Source organism: Aspergillus ibericus (genome assembly GCF_003184845.1).
Source record: "Aspergillus ibericus CBS 121593 unplaced genomic scaffold BO80scaffold_43, whole genome shotgun sequence".
NCBI lineage: Eukaryota > Fungi > Ascomycota > Eurotiomycetes > Eurotiales > Aspergillaceae > Aspergillus > Aspergillus ibericus.
Genome location: NW_020292141.1, coordinates 153,332 through 178,204, shown reverse-complemented (window position 1 = coordinate 178,204; position 24,873 = coordinate 153,332). Strand labels below are relative to the sequence as shown.

General features: G+C 53.8%; 9 protein-coding genes across 9 annotated transcripts; 5 read left to right on the top strand and 4 right to left on the bottom strand.

The window, feature by feature from the left end:
- Positions 1–121: 121 nt before the first annotated feature.
- Positions 122–1,778, top strand: BO80DRAFT_188113 (AHA1 family protein). Its single transcript, XM_025714088.1, has 4 exons — positions 122–482; positions 540–622; positions 686–1,341; positions 1,458–1,778. The coding sequence occupies exons 1-4, from the start codon at positions 260–262 to the stop codon at positions 1,474–1,476; spliced, it is 981 nt and encodes a 326-aa protein (XP_025571942.1). The 5' UTR covers positions 122–259; the 3' UTR covers positions 1,477–1,778.
- Positions 1,779–1,825: 47 nt separating this feature from the next.
- Positions 1,826–3,771, bottom strand: lys9 (saccharopine dehydrogenase (NADP+, L-glutamate-forming)). Its single transcript, XM_025720170.1, has 7 exons — positions 3,671–3,771; positions 3,522–3,575; positions 3,129–3,415; positions 3,035–3,073; positions 2,923–2,977; positions 2,097–2,866; positions 1,826–2,018 (listed from the first exon to the last, which is right to left on the bottom strand). The coding sequence occupies exons 1-7, from the start codon at positions 3,714–3,716 to the stop codon at positions 1,923–1,925; spliced, it is 1,347 nt and encodes a 448-aa protein (XP_025571941.1). The 5' UTR covers positions 3,717–3,771; the 3' UTR covers positions 1,826–1,922.
- A 91-nt stretch (positions 3,772–3,862) lies between these two features.
- Positions 3,863–5,563, bottom strand: BO80DRAFT_188070 (undecaprenyl diphosphate synthase family protein). The gene is made up of 2 exons (XM_025714087.1): positions 5,173–5,563; positions 3,863–5,087 (listed from the first exon to the last, which is right to left on the bottom strand). The coding sequence occupies exons 1-2, from the start codon at positions 5,395–5,397 to the stop codon at positions 4,116–4,118; spliced, it is 1,197 nt and encodes a 398-aa protein (XP_025571940.1). The 5' UTR covers positions 5,398–5,563; the 3' UTR covers positions 3,863–4,115.
- BO80DRAFT_187958 (uncharacterized protein) lies at positions 5,500–6,484 on the top strand. The gene has a single exon (XM_025714086.1). It carries the CDS (start codon positions 5,730–5,732, stop codon positions 6,249–6,251), a length of 522 nt encoding a protein of 173 aa, XP_025571939.1. The 5' UTR covers positions 5,500–5,729; the 3' UTR covers positions 6,252–6,484.
- A 3,504-nt stretch (positions 6,485–9,988) lies between these two features.
- BO80DRAFT_458049 (uncharacterized protein) lies at positions 9,989–11,970 on the top strand (the record flags this gene model as incomplete). Its single annotated transcript, XM_025722260.1, has 5 exons — positions 9,989–10,153; positions 10,225–10,738; positions 11,049–11,465; positions 11,675–11,797; positions 11,906–11,970. 5 exons carry the CDS (start codon positions 9,989–9,991, stop codon positions 11,968–11,970), a joined length of 1,284 nt encoding a protein of 427 aa, XP_025571938.1.
- A 644-nt stretch (positions 11,971–12,614) lies between these two features.
- Positions 12,615–14,280, bottom strand: BO80DRAFT_414295 (putative cell surface receptor/MFS transporter (FLVCR); the record flags this gene model as incomplete). Its single annotated transcript, XM_025718092.1, has 4 exons — positions 12,615–13,457; positions 13,522–13,870; positions 13,945–14,057; positions 14,119–14,280. The coding sequence occupies 4 exons, from the start codon at positions 14,278–14,280 to the stop codon at positions 12,615–12,617; spliced, it is 1,467 nt and encodes a 488-aa protein (XP_025571937.1).
- Positions 14,281–15,532: 1,252 nt separating this feature from the next.
- BO80DRAFT_187498 (involucrin repeat protein) lies at positions 15,533–18,945 on the top strand. Its single transcript, XM_025714084.1, has 3 exons — positions 15,533–15,832; positions 15,899–18,544; positions 18,601–18,945. The coding sequence occupies exons 1-3, from the start codon at positions 15,662–15,664 to the stop codon at positions 18,709–18,711; spliced, it is 2,928 nt and encodes a 975-aa protein (XP_025571936.1). The 5' UTR covers positions 15,533–15,661; the 3' UTR covers positions 18,712–18,945.
- A 201-nt stretch (positions 18,946–19,146) lies between these two features.
- On the top strand, positions 19,147–20,802 carry BO80DRAFT_448216 (uncharacterized protein; the record flags this gene model as incomplete). The annotated part of the gene is made up of 1 exon (XM_025721656.1): positions 19,147–20,802. The coding sequence occupies one exon, from the start codon at positions 19,147–19,149 to the stop codon at positions 20,800–20,802; it is 1,656 nt and encodes a 551-aa protein (XP_025571935.1).
- Positions 20,803–21,380: 578 nt separating this feature from the next.
- BO80DRAFT_187473 (F-box and WD domain protein) lies at positions 21,381–24,399 on the bottom strand. The gene is made up of 2 exons (XM_025714083.1): positions 24,022–24,399; positions 21,381–23,910 (listed from the first exon to the last, which is right to left on the bottom strand). The coding sequence occupies exons 1-2, from the start codon at positions 24,254–24,256 to the stop codon at positions 21,470–21,472; spliced, it is 2,676 nt and encodes an 891-aa protein (XP_025571934.1). The 5' UTR covers positions 24,257–24,399; the 3' UTR covers positions 21,381–21,469.
- Between the last annotated feature and the right edge of the window lie 474 nt (positions 24,400–24,873).

The window sequence follows — 24,873 nt, the reverse complement described above, 5'->3', positions numbered from 1 at the left end:
TTGCGATCCGGGAACGCTATCCGTGATCCTGAAACGATGCATCCACCCAATCTTGATATCTACGTGTCTTTAATGATGGCGAATTCATGCTAATTGTGTGTGCGATGATACAGAACATAGGTTTAGCGAAAGAAGGGAGAAAAAAAGAGGGACTCGCTAAGATTTTTCCCACTAGCGAAGTTCAGCCCCGCAATAGAGCAGCTTTTCTTTGCAACGAAATCCTTAGACCAATTCATAATAAAAATAAACTACCACCATCATGGTTCTTCACAACCCCAACAACTGGCACTGGGTGAACAAGGACGCCTCTGGCTGGGCCAAGGCCTACCTTAAGGAGCACCTCTGTGTCCTCTCCGCGGAGGAAAATGGAGTCTCTGCCAAGATTTCCTCACTGCTGACCATGGATGGCGATGTAGACGTCAGTCAGAGAAAGGGCAAGGTCATCACCTTGTTCGATGTCAAAGTACAGCTGGAGTATGAAGGTTCGTAAAAGATTAGTGTTTTCTCTGTTCAGGGCATACCACTAAGACCTTTTACAGGTAAGACTAAGGACGACGAGTCCGTCAGTGGAACTATCACCATTCCCGAGGTTGCCCATGACACCGAGGAAGATGAGTACGTCGTATGTTCCCTTTAGCCCTCGTATGCCCATCTCGGTCCGCCCGACTGACGCGGTGGCTCTTAGTTCGACATTGAGAACCACTCGGATTCTGGTTCCAAGCAGCCCGTGAAGGATCTGGTTCGCTCTAAGCTCGTTCCACAGCTCAGACAGGAATTGGTCAAGCTGGCCCCTGCTCTGATCACTGAGCACGGCAAGGACATCCAGCACGCCCCTGGAGTCAACCCTTCCAGTGGCTTCACTGCGCCCAAGTACCACCCTCAGACGAAGAAGGATTCTCCCGCTACTCAGACCACTGCCACTACCACCACGGATAAGGTTGCGGTCAACACTACTACTGTAACCGGTTCGGACGAGTTCCGCACCACGGCCGAAGAACTCTACAACACTTTCACTGACCCCCAGCGCATTGCTGCGTTCACTCGTGGAGCCCCTCGTCAGTTCGACGGCGCTCACGTGGGTGGAAAATTTGCCATCTTTGATGGCAACGTCAACGGCGAGTACGTTAAGCTCGAGGCTCCCACTCTGATCGTCCAGAAGTGGCGCCTGGCCCAGTGGCCCGCCGGCCACTTCAGCACGCTGGAGATCAAGTTCGACCAGAACGATGTCGACGGCGTGACCCAGATGCGTGTGACCTGGACCGGTGTTCCCATCGGCCAGGAGGACGTCACCAGACAGAACTGGGATGTGTACTACGTTCGGAGCATCAAGCAGACTTTTGGGTATGTCCATCCCTTGCATTGCCTCTAGCCAATTGCTTCCTTACCATGGCTTGCCAGATCTTCCTATTTTGCTTGGAGACAGTTGCTGATTATTATTGTTCTTGTTTTTGGTATAGGTTTGGCACTATTCTCTGAGCGCATCCGCAAATCCATGGTACCATCATGATGAAATCAGTACGAGGGGCATGAAGGCGACAAGGACCCTGTCAGCATCATCGCGTCCTGTAGGAGAAGGGGGTGAACTGCGATCTTGATACATACAATCTGTTGTTTCTGGGGGCAGGCATTTTGCGCCGGCTCACTTTTACCTGATATATGACTCCGCCCTCCAAGCTAGTGGGGGCATGTGTCCAACGAATGCACGATAGAAAGGCCATGAACATAAGTAAGACGAACTGATAACGATAGAAAACCAAGACCATTCCTCTACAAATTGGTATTCGTTACAAGTAAACACAGCTATTGTTGTCGATGCATAGCAGAATTGATCCAAAACCCAAGTAGCATTTTTATTCTACCCTATTATTTTTTCTAACACCCATTGTCAAGTCGTTAGTATATCGTAAAAGAGAACTAACTCTTTACAGAGTCTTCTCGATCATCTCAATGCCGTACTCCTCCTTGAGAGTCTTGATCAGAGGAGCACAGATATCCATGGTCATGGGAGCAAGAACACCCTATACGTAAAAGCACTCGTTAGCATCCCAACACAGCAAATTCAGAGCCAATTTTAAGGAAAATAGGATGCAACATACCTTCTCGCTGATCGTACCATCAAGCACCAGCTTAACAGCAACACCACAAGGAACACCAACGGTCTTAGCCATGGCAGAGTAACCACCAGGGACACCGTACTCGCAGAGGGTGCTAGTGCGGGTCTCCTTCTGGCCGTTCTTGTGCTCGATCTCGAACTTGTGCTGAAGCATGACGAGATCGCGCTCCTCAGGGGCATACTGCATCTTCTTCTCGAGGGTGGCGCAGAGAGTATCGAGGGGGTTACCGCGAGGAGTGACCTGCTCGTCGGAGAAGAGACCGATCCAGCGAAGACCGGAGATGATGCGATCGCGCTCGTCGTTGTTGGCGAAGGCGGTCTTGGAGGCGATGGCCCACTCGAGATCCTTCTCGTCGGAGGAGGTGGCGCCGAGGATCTGCTTGGTGGCGTCCTTCCAGGCGATGGGGCCGTTGAGGAACTCGCGGCCCTCGTCGCTCAGGAACCCGATGTCCACGAGAACCTTGATCATCTCCGGGAAGCCCTGGTAGCGGAGGGTGCCGCGGACCACGGTCTGGGCTTCGGGGATGTTGTAGCGTTCACGGTAGGGGCAGGAGTCCCGGTTGGGGTAGGCGACGAAGGCGAAGCCGGGGTAGATGAAGTAGGGCTTGGCGGTGGCCATCAGGTCGGGACCGGCGACGCTGAATTCCTGACCGTCCTTGTAGAACTTGGCGGCGTTGCGAAGGGCGAGGAGAACACCCCGGCTGGACCAGCTGAACTTGTAGCCGAGGGGGTTGTTGGAGCATTCGGGGGCGGCTGACGTGGTATAGGTTAGTAGGTGTGATGCTATCATGGGAAGGGAGAGGACTCACGCAGTCCACCGCAGTAGCTCAGGAAGGAGGTGATCTTGCCGCCTTCAGCGTGAACCTATGGGTGACGTGTTAGTGGGTGAGTCGGGGGCATTGAGGGTATTGGGAAGCGTACCTCGGAGATGGTCTTGACGGCGTAGAGGTGGTCGATACCCTGTTACATGTTGGGTTAGCTGGAGCTATGGTGTTGGGGTTGGGGGTGTACGTACAGGGTCCAGACCGATCTCGTTCATGACGGTAATGCCGGCCTTCTTGCACTCCTCGTCCAGCTCCATCATGGCGGGGGAGACATAGGAGGTGGTGACGACGTGCTTCTTGGTGCGGATGGCGGACTTGATGACAGTAGCGTGGAAGGTGTAGGGGATCAAGCTGATGACCAGGTCGTGCTCCGACAGAGCCTTGTCGAGAGCAGCATCATCGGTGACATCGAGGGAGATGGCCTTGGAGTTCTTGAAATCACCGCTGAGCTTCTGAGCACTCTCGAGGGTTCTGCAGGCTGTTAGGGTAGTAGTCGATGATGGTTAGCTGTGTGGGCCCCGTTGGAGTGGTGCGTGATGGGAGGAGCGATTGGTGTCGCCTTTGATGGAATTGGGGTCACATACCGACAGTGACGTGAACGTCAGCCTTGCTGAGCACCTCAACGGTGGGCTTTGTGACTGGAGAAGTGTCAGTGGGATGGATGGAGTCAAACGGTCCCCCTATGCGGGGTCCGAATCGGCCGAGTAGATGGGGGGAGAGATTGGAGGCCTACCGAAGCCCGAGCCCAACAGAAGAACCTTGGAACCGGCGACAGGCATGATGACAATGGAGGATAATCCGGGGATGAATTAGTTGAGAAAGGGAGATAGTATCAGGAGAGAGACTGGGTTGAGTCACCGTTGCTATTGATGCTCGATCCCCGCCGAGTCACGTGGGGGCGCCCACTTGGTCGGATGCGGTATCGGAGGCTGAGATATCGGGGCCTTTCCATTAGCTACCCGGGATTACTTGACGGGATTGAGGGCAAACGGTGACCGCCTCGGTCTGGTGTATGTGTGCAATGCCTGTATCTACACGCCCAGGGAACTTTTCCAGCTCGGTGCTATAATCTCTAAATGCCAAAATGAGGGGGAATATTGATCGATGCTCCAAAGGGTCGACTCCAAACGCCCGATGATCTCCAGTCCCATGTATACAACGGAACGAAACACATAAAACTACAACTCTTTGACCTTACCATTACTCTCCTCAACGCTGTCGGATATGTCGCCGTCAAAGTTCCCTTCCGCGTCCGGATTCTTCTTCGACTTGGAGATCCTGCGCTGCCATCCGAGCAACACAGGCATGAAGTGCCATAGGTCAAAGTCCGGCCACAAGATGTCCAGGAAGACGATCTCCGTATCCTCGTGACATTGCCAGAGCATGAAATCACTGAGGCGCTCCACCCCGGATGTCCGGACCAGCAGATCTAAGGGGGGATTATCGTACGTGAATAGATGATCTGACAATGTCTGACGCGTGATCGTCTCAGGGGACATGAAAACGGGACTCTCCTTCCCGGGGGTAGGTTCGGATACTGGCGCCTTCCCATTCGGGGTGTCTGGCTGTCCAGCAAGGTGGAGGGTCGACGAGGAGGAAAACGAAGATCCGTTTTCGTAGACTCCATTCGGCAGATCGTGCTTCGGGGCTCCGCCCTCTGCTGATGACTCCGACGCGGTCTCCGTGTCGCTCGGGACATCTTCGCCTTTCCCAACCTGGGCCTGTGCTCGAATGTTTTGCGCAATATGAGACTCGGAGAAGGGTGACCTGGAGGAGGTGGTCGAAGGGCGAGATGACGGGAGAGGCTGGCTGTACTCGGCCACGGTTTCTCGAACGGCCGTGGTAATCTCATCGCGCGATGTATACGGAAAACAGATGTTCAGGATGCAGTTGCCGTTGCCACTTGTCACCTCCATGGCCCGGTTCACTGCAGCGAGAACATCCGGCCTGAGCAAGTCCAGTCGGCCCAACACCCGAACTTTCGCTCCGTAACGATCCAGGATCTCCCCATGCTGAACCATTTGCGATAGCTGTACCCTAGCCAATTCCATCAGAGCATCCACCTCGAATTTCGAGCGCTTGAAGTTTTCAATGCTGAAGGCGTATATCGTAACAACTTTGACACCGCTCTTATAACAGACTTCTAATATCTAGTTCCCAGATATGAATCAGTAACCCAATTTGACGAAAGAGGAAAACGGTGCCTGAAGTAAGCTCCGGTAGAGACTCACTAACCCTTGCCAAAGCCTCAAACCCCAGGTTATGTCCTTCGACGGTCTCGATACCGTGAGTTCGGGCAAACCTCCGGTTACCATCCATGACAAAGGCGACATGTTGTGGAACTGGGCCCTGTCGGATTGCCCCTACCAACAGATTCCGGAGTTGTCCTATGGCAAACTCGATTGGCGGAGAAGCAAGCAGCCATTTCCGAAACCTGGAGAGGTGAATCGACGTCGACATGGTGTCCACTAAAGCGTAGGAAGTAGGGTATGACAAGCTTTTCCGACTCGAAAAGAAGGGCTGACTGTGAGAGTCTGCGAAGGATGCGGAGGACGTTTCACGATGCAGGACGGGGAAGGTCGTGTCGTGCAGGGCCGATGCGCAGTTACTCTCTCGATTCCGACATGAACCAAGGAAACAACAGTCCGAGTATGCGAAGGATAAGGAAGAGCTGACAGCCACTGAAGGGCTAGAGAGAATAGTATAAGCTGGGGGAACTTCCCGGTAGGGCCGTGCCCATCAGGCTACACCGTTCTTTTTTTGTTTGCTTTTTGTCGATCTTGCGGGTGAAAATGGGGGTGCTCGGTTTCAGGGGGCCTTGCGAAACGACCAAACTCTGTCAAAAGTCTCGAGGAGGGACTGGGATAGCAGAAAGCGAGGAGAATGGGCGAGAGGCAAAGGAAAGAGCACAGAATGGGAAACGTAACCTGGATGGGAGACGGTGTGGGTCGGCCGCGACTGGGATCGGACGGTTTTCTCCACGTGTAATCGCTGGTCGTCGCCTTCGAGGCCCCAGGCTGGCCCGGGCATGCCTGAGGGATGAGTGCCTCATCTTCACGGCATCCATCCTCATCGGGACACATCTTGTTGACTCGCTGCCGTCAGATCGCGGATCATCCTCCAGCTACTCCGTACGCCGTACACGCAAAGAACACCGTGTTTGTCTTGGGAGGGGGTGCCCTGGTCAGCTGACAAACTTGGGTCCAACCATGCAGCCGCCATCTCTGTGTGATTCTGCTTGCATGACAGCCCTGCAGGCGCATCCCAGAAGGAAACACTCCATACATTTCCATGACTGTTCGATTCATCCATAGCCAGGCGCTAGCGGTTTGGGTCCTTATGCCAGTCTGTTGGTGGACTTTCTCCCGTCGACAATGTGTACACAGTGTACAGCGCCATGCATTCTCATCTCGACTGGAGCAGCTAGTTGGTAGGAAGGGGACAAGGGTAAGTTGGACTCATGGTCCAGTTATTTATCTAAGCTTGATTGCCAAGCAGCAATCAAGGTGGTCCGAGACCGATGGCTATCGATATTGCAATTACCGAGAGGGGCTGTTCAGTTGCTTAATCAGCCTGGTGACTGCCAGTGGTTATCTCGTAGTTGGTTAGCAACTAGTAAAGTTTAGGCTGACTTTGTCCAATTGCGACATCAAATGTTGCGTTCCATGCAGAGTGATTGCATTGCAGAGAAGCCTGCTTATTGAACAGGATCTCCCTAGGTCCGGCTTCCCGAGCGGCATGAAGCGTGGGGTGAGCATAGAGGTGCTGCAGAAGATGCTACTTCTTGCCCCATCATTTGTAGTCTTCCCGTCAAGGCCTTTGGGTAGCATTCAATATGGGTTCTTTGTGAGAGCCTGTAGAAGGACTAATATGCAATACTCTATAGAATACAATCCCTGTATCTTATAATAAACTAGTAGTAGCTAGCAAATCGTATAAAGAAGGTCTCCCACACGGGCTACAGCTACACCGGCCAAGAGTTCACTCATGGCAGTATACCATTTCCGGGCTCTACTTGCCTGGTGAAATCCCGATCATCCATAGAAGCCTTTCGATTCTTTTTTTTCGCCAGTTGGAAATCAGTCTCGCAAAGGTGGAAATCGATGATCAGAGCCCGGCCTAGCTCAGTGTTCCAGATAATGTTTTCTGAGCGAATATCCTGATGCCGAACCCTCAATGAACGGATTTCCCTCATAGACTCAGATATGGCTTGTCTCCTGATCGCAAAATCCAGTTGTCACATAGCCATACTCGAGCCCATGCTGCATCATTGCATGGTATTGCTGGACTAGAGCTGCGCCCGCTAAGTGAGCCGCTTTATCTTCTCATCCGGTAGACTTGAACTCTCAGCGATCGTCGCATGAAAGTCCATCGGTCGTAGGCCTGCACGGAATGTCTCCATAGACAGTTTGTGGGATGGTTTGCACACCCCGATCGTAAGAAGAGTAGATGTATCATCATCATTGACACGATGTATGCAGAATGCGTCAGGCCTCGCATCTGATAGCTTTGAATCTCCAGGAGTTTGAGCCTGAGCTTGAGGTGCATCCAGCACGTTGGGATGATCTTGAAACACGATACCACGGTCACCGAGGCCAAACCTCTCTCGAGCAGCAGGGATTTTGCAGAACTCTCCAACAATATCGTGGACGTAACGCTGCACCGAAAGATGCTCATATGTCTGCAGATCCACCTCACTGCTTATCACTTGTTTCTCAACCTCATCCCCAGTATCTTGAAACCGCAGACAGAGCTGTATATCTCCTCATGCATGGCATCACACTCTGTCCAGAGTTCAAACCGCAGGGGACACAGTCTCCCAGTGGGCGGCCATATATTTCCTCGCGTACATGCGGATGGATGTGCAATCTCTAAACGCTTAGAAAGCGATTCGTGGCAGTGGCAGATGAGATCTAGAAAGGTTATTTTCTGATTTCGCACTTCTAACTGCCTGTATTCCTCTTTGATGAGCCCGCGCTACCATTTGGCCAGCCTGCGGTCCACTGTGACCAGCCTAGGCTTTTGAATACCCTACCTGGTCCGTTCTTCTGATGCCAGAAAGAGCTGATAGAGCACATCGTAATCTGGTCGGCTGCTCATTTAAGCCACCCCCGGACAATCGAAGGGTCGGCTATGCGAATCGCAAAAGGGGAATAGGCCTTTCGATGAGGTTATCGAGCCGAGCAAGCTGGGTTTGCTTGTACTGACTGGCGAAGACCAGACAAGTAACTAATTCAGGAGCTTGCCGAAATGGTTGATGGTAAGGAATGGAGTAGAATTGGCGGATGAAAAATCTACCTCAACTTGAAGCAGATGCTGTCAAGAACCAGGCAGTCCACCGAAGCAAGATTTCCTTCGAACGAAGGATACTACCACCATTGTTCTACAGATAGCACCTTCAGACACGGCTGACTAGAATAGAAGCTCATGAAACACACAGTCATGATATAGTTAATCATTTCTAGCGCTTTCAGTCAAAGGGAATGGGTATCTTAGTATTTGAGACCTTTACAAATCAAGTTCCTTAGTTTCTTTGTGTCCAGTCGGGAATATTGAAGTATCAAAGAAGGCAGTGGTGGGCTTCTTCTTGAGGGTGGCGCAGAGATTGGGATACTCTGGCTGCGAGGCACGCCCTTCTGTGAAAGATTAATTCAGAAGCTTGCCCACGTTAGCATTGACCAACTTAGTACGATGGGTTGTGAAGTCATAATCCCTTAGACTGAATATCGTTCCCTTTGGCCGGCTGTCTTGTACTGGTTTCTTGCTCTGTTAACATTTTTAAACGGGCCTGCCAGATATCTCCAGCAACATCTAATCAGCATCTTCTACCTGAAGATTTCAAAGCACCTATAAAGGCAGCACTTGGTTCAGACCTGCGGCCTGAATCTGCGGTATTCCCCCAGGCCCTCAGCCAATGGAAGCGGTAAACGCTGGCAATATCTAGATCAAGTGACGTTGTCGCACAGGACTCCCCACGTGCCGCTCTCTCTAAGCAGCAGCCCCCGTATCGGGCGCCGGATGTGATGTGACTTGCAACGCAGCAGTTCAGTGACAGTGACTGACTGATACACTACACTACTACGGAGTAAGGTGAGACCGTAAGAAGCCACCCCCACCCTGGCTATTTCTCACCATCTGGACCACCGAATGTGCCTTGTAGCGTAAGTCCGAACGATTGAAACGAACTTTGTCAGTCCGTCCAGCCGTTCGGACCGAGATTCCTTAAGTAGGGAATATTGGGACTTGGGAGTTTCCCCGCCTGACGGCCGCCCCGCGGACTTGAATCGACTCCCGCCCTCACGGACTTGCTTTTTTGGCAGGAATCCCTGGGCGTCGTGGCAAGCCTCGGGGAAGGGTCTTTGTCGCATCTGTTGCCGGCTGCATCAACGGATCTCATCACTGAAGGTGTTCCGCTCTTACGTTCCCCTCCGTGACCCTTTCGGGTGCATCACGATCCACAGATTGGATCCGCAAGACCGGGCCTGATATCCTGATTGCCTTGGTCCATTCTACCCACTATCGGATAATATTGACCGGCCTTTGATGACCATTTACCGGCTTCGTATCGCCAACTGGTCGGAAAACTCCTTGACTATCTGTCCTGAAACCTGGTGCTACCCACTGGCGGACTGTTTCAGCCCAATGTGGCCTTGGCTTCACCCTGCGCTCTGAATCCATTCCTCCAGCCATCCCGGGATTGATACTCCTCAACTTGCACGATATCTATCGTCTGCATTCCGACGCAGTCTGCACTCCGCCACACGGATCACATCCTATATTTCGTGGCTTTGGCATTATGTCGGTAAAGTATGTAGATATACCCGAACACCCCGGTTGCGCTATTCTTATTGTTCCCTCTGCATGCTCTTCCTTCATGAACCCTTCACCCCCGTGTTGTTGTAGGAAATGAACTGGCTTCCCTTTCTTTTGGTTTTCATTATTCGTTTTCTTCTTTCTACTATGCATGCGTATAGTTAGGACCCCTCTGACATGTTGAATGTGACGTTGAGGACTGACCGCTAACAATGACACCCAATACAACAGCTGGGTGATGCTGCAAGGCCCAGAAGGCTTTGTTCGACTACCCAATGAGCACCAGCTTTTCTCATCTCCGCCGCGCACCAGCCTCTCACTGCAACCCCTTGGTTCCAGTGCCAGCAAAGATGCGTTCTCCCTCCAGAGTAGTGCCGGCCAAATATACCTCACAAACCAAAGGGTACTTTCCTCTGAAACTTATCGCCCGTTCACTTGCTCCTTTGATAAACGTCCATTAACATACTACAACAGGTCGTTTACATCCCTGCTCAACAAACCAAGGATTTCCAGTCGTTTTCTGCACCACTCTTGAATGTCCACGATGCCCATGTCACAGCGCCGTTTTTCGGGCCAAACGCATGGATGGCTCTTGTCCAGCCGGTATCTGGCGGAGGCATCCCCGCTTCGCTGCCCGCTGTACAGCTCAAAGTGACGTTCAAAGAGGGCGGGGCGTTCGATTTCCACAACAACTTCGAGAGAATCAAGGAACGTCTGCAACAGGCGGTCGAGAACACTCAGGCGAGTAGTCGAGGTGCTCAAAATGTCGACCTGTCTGCTATTCATCTAGACGAACTCCCTGCGTATTCTGGTCCATCGGGTGGTACATCTGGGGCTGGCCATGGCACTGCAAACCGGCCCCCGAGTCCACAGTCTCATCGGACCGGCCCAGGCACCGGACCAGAGCCCATGGAGCCTCCGCCAGACTATGAGGAGGTGCAACAGCAGAGTGTCGCGGATGCGCTCGAGGAGAGACTGCGTCGGGCTAGTTGAGGCGCCCGAGAGGAACCAAATTGGGCACTTTAATTAGATTGTCTCCTATTCTTTCTTTCCCCTAACCCGCCTGGTCTCCTGTCCGAGACCCTCTAATTTTCCTGTATACTACTTGGACGTTATCCTCGAATGAAGCAAAGTTTCCCTCATACTTATAAACACATAAACAAAAGACGGGACGGAAATGATATTACCGCATTAGTCACGGGCCAGCAACGGGCCAATCACGTGGACGATAATTGAGACTTCGCCGGCGGCCGGGGTGTTCCGATTTTCCAGAGCCGGCAGAACGCCAAAGCTTCGAGTCGTAAAACCAACCAACCTCAATTCAATCTCGCACCGCACTCCAACCCCCCACACCCTCTCCAGTCAAACCCCTCAATTGACAATCTCCCCACGGTTCAGCATGGGTCTCGCCGACTTTTTCACCGACGTCATCTCCTCCTTCGGCTTCCCCGAGGCTCAGGCTGAGGCTCCCGCCGAGTCCGTTGAGCAGACCACCAGCCAGGAGGCCGAGCCCGAAGAGAAGCCCGCCGTGAACGAGGAGGAGGCCGCCCCCGCCAGCGAAGAGACCTCCGAGGAGTCTGCTGCCGAGGAGACCCCCGCTGAGGAGGCCTCCGAGGAGGAGGAGCAGACGGAGGAAGAAGAGGAGGAGGAAGAGGAAGAGGAGGAAGAGGAGGAGGAGGAGGAGCCTGAGGACATCAAGCCCCAGCTGGAGGAGGGTGAGTTGTCATTCCTATTCCTTTGCTTCATGTGCCCTTGATTCTCGCGGATTGCTACATGGGCAGGTCCGCGATACTCGGTCAATGCCCGCTTACTCTGTGCTGACCCGGCTATTTGTCATTGCGTTCCTGAGCCATTGACATCTACCTATGCAACTTCCTCTATCGCGCTTTATTCAATTGAACGTCTGACTGATTTCAATGTCCAGAGTGCGCCAACTCCGCCCAGTGCGCTCCCTACAAGCACCACTTCGATGAGTGCGTCGAGCGTGTAACCCAGCAGCAGGAGGACGAGGACTACAACGGCCCCAAGGAGGACTGCATTGAGGAGTGTAAGTACACCCGTCACCACCATGGTCCTATACCATCCAAATTCCCCAACCACCCAATCAACCATTACCAATCCGATCATACACTAACCACACATCCCTACCTCACAGTCTTCCACCTCACGCACTGCGCCACCCAGTGCGCCGCCCCCAAGCTCTGGAAGTCCCTCAAATAAACGGGTCTCTCCAACCCCAACGACTTCTCCTCTCGCGGTGTGCCGTTCTCTGACAATGACAATGACCCAATGAGCCAATGACCTTGGATCCAACCAGGAAATGACCCTCCGCGAGAGCAAAGTCCTACGAAAGAATTGATGGCAGTCCTGCCGATGACGCATTATCTTGGTCTCGGCAAACAACCCCCACGTGTCGCGGTCGACGATGATGTATGTTAGATGGAGGATGCGCGGGGGGTTCGGGCGTGCCTTCAACTGTGTATGTACAGATAGCTGGTCTCTGCCCTGTTTGAAACTGTGCTTTCTCATTTCCCTTTTTCTTTATCAGTTGTTTCCTTGGGTCTTCTTTTAGATGAATGTGATTTTTGGACTAGATTTTGCGGTGTTTTAGTATGTGTTGAGTGGTGGGTAGATGAGCAGGTAGGTTATTGGTAGGGATTATGCTGTGTGTATAACCGCTGGGTTCTTATATATGATACCTATGGCATGGTATGGTATTGATATAGGTTCAAAGGAGGGTATCACATCATCAATCGTCGACTAGCTTGTCTCGTCTCGTCTCGTCACCAGGACTCGTTCTTTCATCCCTTCCTGTACATCCTAATTGCTAACAAACTCGCCCAGTCACTTCCACCGGGCAATACTCAACCTAACTTACCCTTCCCACCACTCTCCTCATCCCTACGCTCCTCACCACCACCACCAACATCTTCAACCTGCACCTCACCCGCCTCCTCCAACTCCACTCCCCGATCAATATCCAATCTCCGTCTCCTGACATCCCGTCCAAAACACCCAATACAAAGCGGCCACGGGGCGGCCACGCCCGCCACCACAGCCGAGAAGATCAACGCATTCTGCATATTCAGCGGCGGGGAGGCATGATCACCCGCCTTCAACGCATCCTGGATGAGGATGAACACCGCGCCTAGTAACTGTCCACCTGTCCAGCAGATGGTGCTCCCGATCTCCGGGGAGAAGGGGTAAGTGATTTCGACGAGGTATTCGAGGACGACGGGAAGGAGGGCGAAAGAGGCGGCGCCGAGGAGGGAGCAGACGATGTAGGAGGGGGCGATGCCGACGGGGCTGGGCGGGGCGAAGATCAGGGCGATGTAGGTGATTGCGACGATGGGGACGAGGATGCGGATGGTGGGGAGGTATTGCTTGTAGCGGTCTGTGAGGGGGGAGATGATGGCGGAGGCGATGAGGCCGACGATGATGAGGAGACCGCCTGCGATGCCGGCTTCGGTTTCGGTGTATGAGTAGGGTTCGAGGATTTGGTTGAGGAGGGAGGAGACGCTGTTGAAGAAGCCGACGTAGACGGAGAAGGGGATGAGGATGAGGTAGAATTCTAGGGTGCCGAGGAGTTGGGTGATGGCGGGGAGGAGCGGGGTGGAGGGGTTGGTGCTGGCGCTGGCGGAGGAGGCGCTGGGGGGTGTTGGGGGGTGGGAGGGGATGAAGAATGAGGGGAGGGCTGCTACTGTGGCCTTGGGGGTTTGAGGGTGTGGTTAGTAGGTGAGTGGGTGTTGGGTGGTTTGGTCTATGGCTTACGATGATGGAGATGTACAGAACCATGTTCGGGACGTCGCTGGGTTTCGTTGCCCAGAATGAATCGATCAGCTCGCCTAATGCTGCGCCCAGTGGATTGGCGAGGGTCGCCACGGCCGTGGCACTGGTACGGCCCTGATCGGAGAACCAGAGGTCGCTGTATCGAGTGGGAGCACTGAGACAGAATGGCTGCGCCAGTCCGATGAGGATCTGTCCGAACATGGCCACCCCGAATATGCCCCCTCGCGCTCTGGTGCCTGCATATCGGATCCAGTTGCCCACGAGGAGGAGGGAAGAGGTGGTGATGATGGCGGGTTTAGGGCCGCCTTTGTTGAGGGTGAAGATCACGACGCTGATAGAGTGAGTCGTCTGGCCACTCGCTTCCTGGCACTCAAGACGAGTGCATGTATTCAGGGCTGAACTCACGGACTGGCGACACAAAATGCAAAGAGGTAACCAGTGCTCATCCAGTTGATGGCGCTCTCAGATACTCCGAAATGCTCAGCTGCGGTGGTTGATATCGAGGAGAAAGTCAACCACTAGAGGTTCATGGTAGTCAGAATAGACCTCATCCTCATTGTCTGCGTACCCAGAACTTACGTCCCAGCTAACGACGATGTTCAATAGCACAAGCTGTGCCAGCCCCCAGAATCGCCGCTTGTAGACCTTATAGACGGGCCCCGATGGAGGCAGCCCGGCCGGCGCATCAGTTGAGGAGCCATGGTGCATTCTGGACGATAACTGGGGTGATTTGGAGTCCATGAGATAATGAACTGGTGGGTTGCGTGACTCGCTGGAGGGGAGCGGAGAAATGAGGGGAAGCAAGTAAGGAAGTAGTCAATCAGTGAACGCCGTCCACGGGGTCACGCTGTAGGTTTAATATCCTCTTGCCGAGACTTGATGGCGCCCATTGATAAGACACGGTAGAAAGCGACCCGACGTTGGGTTACATGGGACTGTTCGACCGTGACCTTCATTTTTGGGAACTGGCCGTCTGGCTCATGATAGCTCGGTTTCATCGTGCGTTTCTTGACGATCTGACCTCGGCTGAGGCCAGTGTGGTCTCAGGTGCCAGTTAATAAAATCAAAATCGTCGAAACGAGAGTGCGCTTTGCTGGATATTTCGTCTCTGACCAGAACACTCTGGGATTATCTTGGATTGTTGATGGGCGTCTTCAGTCATGGTATCAATCAGATAGACTGCAGTCACATGGGATGAACCCGTCGCATCCCCGAGTCCAGATCGATGGAGGCACAGTCGATAAATGTGTTCAGAGTCGATCAAGGAGACCGACCAGTTACACCGTACACCAAACGCATCTCACAAGCCCGCCCCAATTGATGGAGGGATTGATATCCGCCGGCGTAGATTAACGGTGGTTCATTCGAGCCGGATCCAAGCCCGGTGGAGCAGAACCAGAGAGAAGAGCCGTTAGTTGTTTCAGGGGAATTCCGGGGTTGACGCGCTGGTTTAATAATAGAAATCGGGACATTCCAATCATTCCATGGCCAGACAAAAGGCCTGGCCTGTCAAGTCTGTCATTGTTCCATGACAGGTCCTCTGTAGAGAATCGGATGCCTGGGAGCGTCCTTTGTAGAAGGAAAGACAAACCGGGGTGGCGAGGCGACGATCCCGCCCATCTTCTTCAGCTTCAGCTGTTCCTCCTCCCAATTTTCCCCCAGGACACAGTAACCCGATGGGATAGATCACTTTCGACACGCAACCCCCTCCACCATGCCCGGCCACTCCTCTCGGAGGAATCTTTAGGACCATTGGCCCATCAGGGGCGCGGCCTGCAGCGCATCTCAGATCCATCAGTCCGATTGAGCTCGAATTGTCCGCGTTTCTTCCGGTCGGCTCAGCCCTCTTTTGGCGCAGATCCATCGCGGGCTCCGCTCGCCTCCCTTTTATCTTCTTGACACCACGCTCTTCTGTCAGCCACCGGTTTTCTCTCTTCTTCCACCTTTCCACGGCTGATTGTCCGGCTGGAATCTTGTCTCTGGCGGCAAATCCGGCTGTCGCGAAGGATGGATGCTGCCTGCTGACCCGCCAGCCCTCTGATTAACCGATCGTGCGGACCGCTGATTCTTTGGCCGTTGTTGTTGTTGTTGTTGTTGTTGTCGGTCCCTTGAACTCACGACCATGAATATGAATCCCCTTGACATCCGGGCCAGCCAGTCGTCTTATGGCGAGCCATCGCCCTTGGCTGCTGCCTCCTATGGCGCTCCGCAGCCGCCCCCAACCAAGGTGCTGATGGAAGGCTACCGCGATGCCCTTGACCCCCAACCGGCGGAGAAGCCGCGCTACACTCCGGTTGGTGTTCCTTTCCCTACGCTGCTTGCGACAAGGCTAATTACCCCTTTGCGGGTGTTCCTATAGATCAATACCGCGTACCCCCAAAGCTCCGAGCCGCTCAATACCCACGACCCCGTCGCCATGTACCTGCTGACCGAAACCGCCATGACTGATAGCACACACTATGAGATCCTGTCCTTGGAGGAAGTGGAGGCACTGAAAAAAGAACACAAATTCTTGTCAAGTCGCTTGAACGCCGCCAAAGGAAATTTGGCCCTGGAAATGAAACTGCGCGATGCGGCCATGTCCCTTAGCCGACTTTACACGTCCAAGAGCCCCAGTGCAAGCGGAGACTACGACGTAGATACAGCTCCTAATTCCCGTCAGAGCCGCAGAAGCCTTATGGGGCCCAACGACCCGACCATGGATAAGACGGAAGAGGAGCTCGCACTGAGCACCCGGAAATGCGAAGAGCTGGCGCAGGAGATCTGGACCCTGGAGCGCAAAGTGCAACAAGTCAACAACAGGCTGCTGGAGCATACGGCCGGAATTCTGCAGATGACACATAAGGGCCTGAAGAAAAACATTCAGAACAACATCCCCGACACTCCCGAGAGCCTATCCAGCCACAACACGCGCGGCAGCGTAGACGACTTCGACGATCGGAGTTTCTATAAGCCGACCGAGCATCTTAATGGGTCTCACGGACATGGAGCACGAGAAGGACCGACCTTGAACGGACTGGGCCTAGAGGCAATCCAGGATACGGAAAGCAGACTGGAGTATCTGAGTGGAAAAATGCGAGACATGATCCTCCAGTCGAACCCGGACCATGATCTCGCGCCCATCCCGCAACCCTCTCATGAGGAAGGTCCAGTCAATCCTACAGCAACGGTCGAAGCACACCTGGCATACATCGAAAATGGAATGAACATGCTCGGTTCAAACCTTTCAAGTGGTCTGCCCCAGAGCCGGGCTGTCGACTACGAGTCCGAGCAACAGTTGGAGGAGATCAATGCACGCTTGTACAGCGTCGTACAACAGTCGGGGGTACCTCATGCACAGACCCTGCCGCCGCCGCCAGACCCGTCCCATGGCGACATGGCGGAACAATTCGGCTATCTCAGTGCCGGTATTAATGGACTTGAAGAGCGGATCGACAAACTTCTTGAGCAGAAGAGCATTCTCACAACCCAAATCCAGCAACAACGAGAACTAAACTCCAAGTCAGATGCCGAGCGAGATGCGCACATCGCGGACTTGGGCGAACAACTGACCCACGTCCGGAAAGAGCTCGAGCTCTCCGAGAGTGAAGGTCAACGGTCGAGGGAGGCGTTGGAACAGGCCATGGAACAGCTGGAAGCTATGCGTCAGGAATTGGCAAGCCATCAGGAAGAGCACAAAATGGAAGATGTCTCCGGCGTCTTGACATCCGAGAAGGAAGCTCGTGCACGCGCAGAGGCCGAAATTGAACGTTTGCAGACAGTCATGGAAGAGCTTCAACACGAAAAGGAAGCTCAATCCGAGGCCCATGAAGCGCGAGTCCGGGCAGAAAATGAGCTTGCCCAGCTGGAAGCTCATGTGAACGAACTCCGATCTCAGCATGCCACCCGTACGGAAGAACTCACTGTGGCCCACTCCCAAGCACAGAGTGAAATCACACGTCTGCAGGGAGTGATTGACCAGGTACAGGGTGAAACCGATGCTAAGGTGGAGGCGGCCACAGAGGCTCATTTTCAACAACTTCGCTCCCAAGCCGATGCTCACACGGAGGAACTTACTGCCGCTCGCTCCCAGGCGGACAGTGAAATTGCACGTTTGCAGGATCTGATCAGTCAGCTTCAGGATGAGGTGGGAACCAAGGCAGAGGCGTCCGAAGCGCACGAGCGCGCAGAGCAGCAAATATTGCAATTGGAAGAGACCCTGCAGCAGATCCGCAATGAATCAGACGCCCAGATAAGGGAGGCTACCGAATCCAGAGCGCAGGCCGAGAGCGAGGTTGTTCGCCTGGAGACTTTGCTGGGCCAACTTCGTACCGATATGGAGCCCCAGCTGAAAGAAGCTACTGAGGCGCGCACGCAAGCCGAGGGCGAAGTTTCCCGGTTGGAAGCTACATTAAGTCAGCTTCGAGCCGATGTGGAGGTGCTCGAGTCTCAGCTCAAACAAGTTACTGCAGCACGCAGCAGCGCCGAGGAGAACGCCACACGCTTGCAGGCGGAGTTGACGGAGATGGAAGGCGAAGTCGTACGGGCCCAAACCGAGCTTACGATGGCCAAGGCTGAGCTCGATGGCGCGTATGGATCCCGAGCTCAACGGGCGGCTGATATCGCAGCCAACCCTGCCATCCAAAGGGAGTTTGACGAGTTGAACACCCGGAATCTCGAGCTGGCCGAGGAACTTGCGGCCCTCAAGGCCGGCAAGCCCGGGAGCAGCGATCTGCAGCACCGAGTGGAAGCACTAGAAAGAGAACTCCGGGAGACGGTGGACGATTACGAAGCGATGACGAAGGCTAGCATCGAATTCGAGAGAGAACGCGAGAGGTTCGAGGGCGTCATTGACGCGCTGCGGGACCGCTGTGAACAACTGGAGACACAGCTCAATGAGGAACGGATCAATTGGATGGGCAGTGGCCGTGATGGCCATTACGAGACCACGTCAACGATGGTGCTGAAAAATGAATTCAAGAAGATGATGCGGGACACGCGCGTTGAGAACATGAAGATCCTCAAGGTAAGTCCATTCCGTCCGGTTGGCATTCTATGTCCCTGGCTAATCTCCCCACTCAGGCGGAACAGGAAGAACGCCGGCGGCTGGAAGGCTTGATCCGGAATCTGAAGAAAGAGCAGGCGAACCTGACGGGCAAGTCCAGCCTCAGTCAGGGCATCCCGGCTCAATGATCATGACTTACTGTACACTGTACACTTTCCCCGCTGTTTGGTTGTGTGCTTGCGTGCTTGCGATTGATGTCTCATTCACCGTAAATATTAATGTCTGTTAATAACTACCCCCTCAAGCGTTTCTTTCTTTGTCGTACCCGATCCAAATGTGCATATAGAGAATATCTCAGGGACCAGGCCTGTTTCCATATTTGTTATGTTTGCCAATGGTCATTGTTATCCATCCTGCACAAGGTCGTTCTTTCTTCATCTTGCTGTGCGCTTTCCCTCTCCCATATTCCGTCTCCCCTCTCCAGAATTGGGCAGAGCAGGAAGGTGCTGGGGACGGAGATTCATCTTCAAGGAGTTGTCGTCCTTCCGTCCATTCTCCTCCCGCCTTCATCTTCCCGTCGAGGAGTGAATCTCTCTAGAAGCTCGGTGGGTTTGTATGGCATCATGGTTGCCCGGAACCAGAGCGCCTTATCTGCTCAACATGGCTCGTCGGACGAAGATGAAGTCTCTGCAACAGAAGGTGGACCTCCTGGAGAAGCCGCACCGCGTGGCACTGCCGCCTTGTCAGAGTCGGTGCTGAGTGAAGAGAGTTCTATCTTCAATGCTTTACGGACCAACTCTGGGACTGAAGATATTGGCCCGAGACTTGGCCCGGGTTGCCCATCCCATGGCAATGCAGATAGCAGGATAGCAGCCAATATGGCCATGTTCATCCCCCTCGCGCCGGAGGCGACGGATGCTGTCCAGCGGCTGAACCGCGAACCAAAGTATTTCCCGGAACAGAAAGCCCAGTCTTCTGGTTGGCATCCTCAGTTGTCTTTGGACAGCTGTGCATTATCTACAGACGAAGGAAAGGCGATCGTCGCATCCCCTCCAGACGACTCGTTGAAGCAACATCTTCTGGACGCGTTACATCTCCGGAAGGCGGTTAGTCTCAACGATGCCGATGATATCTCAAGGACATTCAAGTGGCCCGGGAATCACGACTCGCCGGTGAACCCTGTCCTTCCTAGTTATCCTCCGCCAGTAAGAGCGCCTACCCCCCCAGGCCTTCCATCTTTCGGTACTCGAGAAGCGATCTGTTACTCCGCCCAATTTCCAGTCCGATCTGCCACCATCAGTGGGCAGGTCCAGCAACCTGCTCCAAACTCGGCCAGAAACGCTTGCAGGCGTGTTGCTAATGGCACTAGGACTGGGTCTTACGGAGGTATGCTGCGACGACTTCTCAGCTTTTCTTCATCCACTCCTTCACAGCCTAAACGGCAAGTATATATCATGGCAAGGGCAGAAGATGGTACCGCTGTCCAAGGGCGCTTTCCTTACAGACAGAGTGGTCATGGAATGAATCTAGCCAGGCGATTAGATGATCATCCGTTCCACCGAACTGCTGTCTCTACTGTCCAAGAAGATCATGTCAACATCGATGCTGGTGTTAGACAAACCGATGGGGACCGCTGCGACTCGAAACAGGAGCAAGCCGACATTGCAGAGCCTTCGAATCTAGGCGCAGGCCGGCGCATGCAAAGAGCTCGTCCCCAGATTGCCCTAAACAGCCTGCTACCTTTACCTCGTCCTGTTCTGGCGGACAACCCCCAACGCCCTGTCTCGGCAAATCCATCTCTCCCAACATGTAGGGTTGATTCATTTTACACTTGCGCTTCTCACTCGCAAGTTCCTGGCATGTCCAGGCACATGGACACCCTCGATACACAAGGAACTGAGAGATTGGGCGATACCGCGACATGCTTCCTTGCACCCACACAGTCACCCCCGGTATCCACGGCACAGGAAGGATGTCGATTAGCCAATGATCACTCTGGCCCTTGGCTACAGTCGCTTCGTATTGTCAACTCTTGGTTTTTCTGCTGTCTGGGTGCTCGGAATGAGCAAGATACCGTCATTTATTCGAACACAGCCTCCAATGACACGTACGTGACTGCAAGAAGCCACGCATCAAATGACAGCGCAGCGGAATGTATTCGTCCTGGCGGCCCTGAAGATCCTGTTCAAAGCCCGCGACGGTGGCTCTCAGAAACTTGGATGTCACTTCAGATGTTTGCTTCTCGCAATTTCCTGGCTTTGAGCCCGATGCCACCGTAATTCATGCAAGACTTTCATACTTTTGTCTAAGGGCGTGGCTTCATCGGCACATATATCGTGACGGATGCGCCAGATACAATTGGTTCTGATCTGCTTTCCAGTCTCGGAAGGCAATTTGCAGCGCCAAGCGGTAGTTAAATATGCAAGATGACTCATCGAGGTGTTGTTTGCTTTGGCTGTTCGAACTGCTAGCGCTTTCTTCTAGAAATGTAACTGTTTACATCATGGCTTCATTGTTGGCATTGCTATTACCGAAATCATGGACGAACAACAGGTGTAGTCATTTCGTATCAGCTAAGACAGGAACCAACCGACTCCATCGCTCCGATGCCGAAATGCTCTGATGATGAAAATATGAACAAACATATCAAGCCGGCCACGGCCACGGCCAACATGGATGACCCATCCATGAGAAAAGGGGCAAACCCGCCCCTGAAAAGATGTGAACGAGCATACTCATGCAATATGGACAATAGGCAGAATCACTAGAAGGAAAAAGGGCTCCTAATGCAAAGAAAAATTTATCACGAAAGAAGAGTAGAAAGTGAAGAAGAAGAAGAAGCATGCAAGAAGGTCGAAAATAGAACAAGGGAAAAGAATACGGATACTTCCATGAACCAGTAGATGAAGATTCTACCTCACCCCCACACGTGCCGATGATCATCGATTACAACCCGGTGAAGAATTGACATGCTTCTCTAAGGTCCTCGTCATCAGCGGCGAAATCCCATCCGACGATCCTCGGATCCTGACTCGCGCAAATGATCTTCTGCGCGTCAAATTGGAGCTTGAAGATCCTGGAGGTAGGCGGTTGGCCCGGGACAGCGGCCATCCGATTCAGCCGGGGATGGTGGTGATGGGTTGCTGCTGCGGCCGCTAGAACGGGGTTCATGATGGGAGGATGGGGTCTATTTGCGCCTTGGTGGGCGTTGATTGGGTTTTGGATATGATGGTTTGTGATGAGGCTGCTTGGGTTCACGGGCCCTTGAGGCCAGGCCCCTCCTTGCTGTTGTTCGGTTGGGTTGGGATTCGTTGTAGGCCAACGGGGTGGTAGTGGCTGTTGTTGTCCCTGGCCATGACCGGCAGGGCCCTGTGTCTGACCCTGTTGCGCTGCGGCAGCGGCAGCTTGGATCTGCTGCGCTTGCTGGGCAAAGGCCTTGGATCGTGCAATTGTATTTTGTGCAGCGGCATCCAGGTTGCTGTATGAGGCGTTGGCAGCGGCTTCTGCCTGTCGGAGTTTCTGTCCCACGACCCAGCGGCCTTCGTTGTCCTTCTTCCAGATGATAATGGTCTCATCATACGAGCCGGAGACGATCCTTCCCCATTGGCTACCGCCTCCGCCCGGAGGGATCTTGGCTCCCAGGGCTTTGATGTCTCGTGGATTCCGGGATCCGTTGGTGTTCTGTTGATACCCTGCACGACGGAGGGCACTAGGGCCGAGATCCACATTCGTACCGGAGCGCTGAGCATCCCGGAAGTCGTTATCGACAGCCAGGGCTTCCAGTCGTAAGGTCTCCTCGGCTCCGGGGGGATCTCCGAAACCAGCTTGGACTGTTCGGACGAGGTTGGCATGTCCGTGTAGGCAGGCCACCTCGGCGCCGGAGGCGTGGTCAAAAATACGAACGGTGTCGTCGTTGCTACCACTGATTATACGTTTGCTGTCGAACTGAACGCAGGCGATGCCCTTTTCGTGGCCTATCACGGTCTTTCTGCAGGAGCCGTTGCGAAGGTTCCAGACCTTGATCAAGCGATCGCCCGAGGCGGAGACGATTTCATCTTCGTTAAGCTGAATGGCGTTGACTGCCGCCGTATGGCCGTCGAGGATCATCAATAAGGAGTAAGGCGCTAAGGTTCGGATGTGATTCTTGGCGATTTCGGCTTCGAGTATAGGAGAGGGGATCTCGCTCGTGTCAACGATGTACGATGGATACGAGACGCCTGAGCCCTGGAAAACACTGGGGTAGTCCTTATCGGCTGGCGAGAGCTGCTGCCGGTTCCAGACCTTGATGAGTTTGTCCTTAGAACAGGTTACTATGTACCGCTCGTCGAATCGAAGATTCAGGACGGAGTCGTCGTGAGCCGGGGCAATCTCGTGGAGTTTCTCTCCGGTGGAAAACCGCCATATTATGACATTCTTATCGCTGCTTCCTGACACAATAATGTCCTCAGACGGGCGGGGATCAAATTGAAGACAGAGAACCGATTTGGAGTGACCTTGAAGAGGTGGGTGCCAGAGTCGTTTAGTATCCAGATCCCAAACTCGAACCGTTTTATCCCTACTGCCACTAACCAACCATTTGCCGGTGAACTGGATTGCATACACACATTCCTGGTGGGCTTCTTCCATATGACATGGGTGTGGGAGTTGAAAGTTTGTGAAACGGCCCTTGGCCCAGTTGTCTTCCAGCCGTCTTCGTTGCTGATACAGATGTGGCCAATTAATCTTAGCGGCGCCGTTGGGCATCCGGATCAGCAGCGACGACATTGGGCGACGCGAGGTCGTTGAGGGTGGTTGCATGTTTGACTTGGAATGGCCAGATCCTGACTGGGACTCACGTCGGGTGCTAGACGTCGGTGACTGTTGCCCGGCGGAGAGAAGCGTCCCTCGATCGTTTGACACATCGCTCATGGGATGATTCCCTTCGGTATCTGCCTCTACAGCGGCCTGCAGTCCATTTCCCCGCACGGCCTCATTGTTATCCAAAGACCCTGTCGCCCGAGAGTCTAGCCAACTGGGAGGTACACGCTTCTTCTGTTTCGGTTCACCGAGATCCGGGTCTGTATATCTCAGCCGCGACTTGCGAAGTTGGGGGGATGACAATCCCGAATGCTCTTGTTCGTACGTGCGAACGGCATCGATGTCGACCCGCCAGCCTTCACCAATGTACAAATCTCTCCAGAGGCGGGAGTCGAAGATGCGACTGCGCCAGGCGCGAGATGCCAGGGACGCGGTCAGCAGCGTCTGAGGGTCAAGGTAGGAAAAGATCTCGGAAGTGATTTCGGGCGGGAGTTTCAACACCGGGTCCATATGCAGCAGAGGCGCCAGCCGTTCGACCACTGAGGCGACCGTAGAAGCACGCAAGGTCCGTAGAAGATTGTAGGCTAGCTCTACATGAAACACCAGAACCTGTCAGCATATCGGGCGATCGCACCAGGGAGCCGAACGAAAGAGAAACCTTGCGCAGGACGGGGATCAGGGGAAGGGGGGATCGAACACACCGGCTCTCTCGGCCTCGCCATAAGTATGAACCCAGTCGGGGAGCGGCATCACATCATCCGGGGACGGGTTCAGGAGCTCCTTGTCGGGCTGACTTTTGGTTTCATCGGAGTAACCCTCGTCCAGCTTGAAGGGCGCAGACAGCGAGGGGGCGGTGAAGTCGGAGGAATAACTGGCGGCGCCCTGGAGCAGCCGGAGACGAGGGATGGTCGGAGTTTGCGCGGTGTCCCTCGCCATGAGGACTAAGGAAAATTTGCCTCCCTCTATTTTTCTAGCCTCCTTTGTCCCTTCCGCTGGGATGAAAGGGCGAGAAAGGTAGGATGGGCCCTGCTGCTTCTATCGGGGTGGAGTCTCGTGGTGCTTCGGGCTCCTACAACACAACACTATGAAGCAAGAGGCGGGCTGGACCACCCTTTCCTTCAAAGAGAGCTATTGGCACCGACACATGAACCGGGGGGAAGATTAGGGCCGGACAGAAGTAAGACCGACGAAGAAGAAATGATGAATAGTTAGTTAGCAGGCCATGGCGGTGATGATGGATAGTCAATCAGGTATGGATGGGGGGAGCTGTGGAAGTGAGTTGGAAGTTCGGAGAGGACCTGACGGCAGTGACTCGTCACGTCAGAGTCATGGCCTAAACAGGTATTTACCGACGAGGAACCCCCCCCAGAACCATGCCCTCTGGATGGAGGATGACCTCGCTTTTCTCATCGGAACAGCGTATCCACTGACTATTGGGCTGTCAATCATGAGGAAGCCACGCCAATTCCCCCCAGTGATGGCTGACAGGATTGGAGATGGTTACACTTCCTCCTGCGGCCGGTTGTCACTCCCAGGCAAGGGGAGGCGGTATG

Bases quoted from the DNA above. Each gene is read 5' to 3' on its own strand.
- BO80DRAFT_188113 (XM_025714088.1), top strand. From the start codon at position 260: ATGGTTCTTCACAACCCCAACAACTGGCACTGGGTGAACAAGGACGCC. The intron at 483-539 runs GTTCGTAAAAGA...GACCTTTTACAG, and splicing joins AGTACAGCTGGAGTATGAAG to GTAAGACTAAGGACGACGAG. The intron at 623-685 runs GTATGTTCCCTT...GGTGGCTCTTAG, and splicing joins CCGAGGAAGATGAGTACGTC to TTCGACATTGAGAACCACTC.
- lys9 (XM_025720170.1), bottom strand. From the start codon at position 3,716: ATGCCTGTCGCCGGTTCCAAGGTTCTTCTGTTGGGCTCGGGCTTCG. The intron at 3,576-3,670 runs GTAGGCCTCCAA...ACACTTCTCCAG, and splicing joins TCTGTTGGGCTCGGGCTTCG to TCACAAAGCCCACCGTTGAG. The intron at 3,074-3,128 runs GTACGTACACCC...AACATGTAACAG, and splicing joins ACGAGATCGGTCTGGACCCT to GGTATCGACCACCTCTACGC.
- BO80DRAFT_188070 (XM_025714087.1), bottom strand. From the start codon at position 5,397: ATGTCGACGTCGATTCACCTCTCCAGGTTTCGGAAATGGCTGCTTGCT. The intron at 5,088-5,172 runs GTTAGTGAGTCT...TCTGGGAACTAG, and splicing joins GGTTTGAGGCTTTGGCAAGG to ATATTAGAAGTCTGTTATAA.
- BO80DRAFT_187958 (XM_025714086.1), top strand. From the start codon at position 5,730: ATGGGGGTGCTCGGTTTCAGGGGGCCTTGCGAAACGACCAAACTCTGT.
- BO80DRAFT_187498 (XM_025714084.1), top strand. From the start codon at position 15,662: ATGAATATGAATCCCCTTGACATCCGGGCCAGCCAGTCGTCTTATGGC. The intron at 15,833-15,898 runs GTTGGTGTTCCT...GTGTTCCTATAG, and splicing joins AGAAGCCGCGCTACACTCCG to ATCAATACCGCGTACCCCCA. The intron at 18,545-18,600 runs GTAAGTCCATTC...CTCCCCACTCAG, and splicing joins AGAACATGAAGATCCTCAAG to GCGGAACAGGAAGAACGCCG.
- BO80DRAFT_187473 (XM_025714083.1), bottom strand. From the start codon at position 24,256: ATGGCGAGGGACACCGCGCAAACTCCGACCATCCCTCGTCTCCGGCTG. The intron at 23,911-24,021 runs GTGTGTTCGATC...TGTTTCATGTAG, and splicing joins TGGCGAGGCCGAGAGAGCCG to AGCTAGCCTACAATCTTCTA.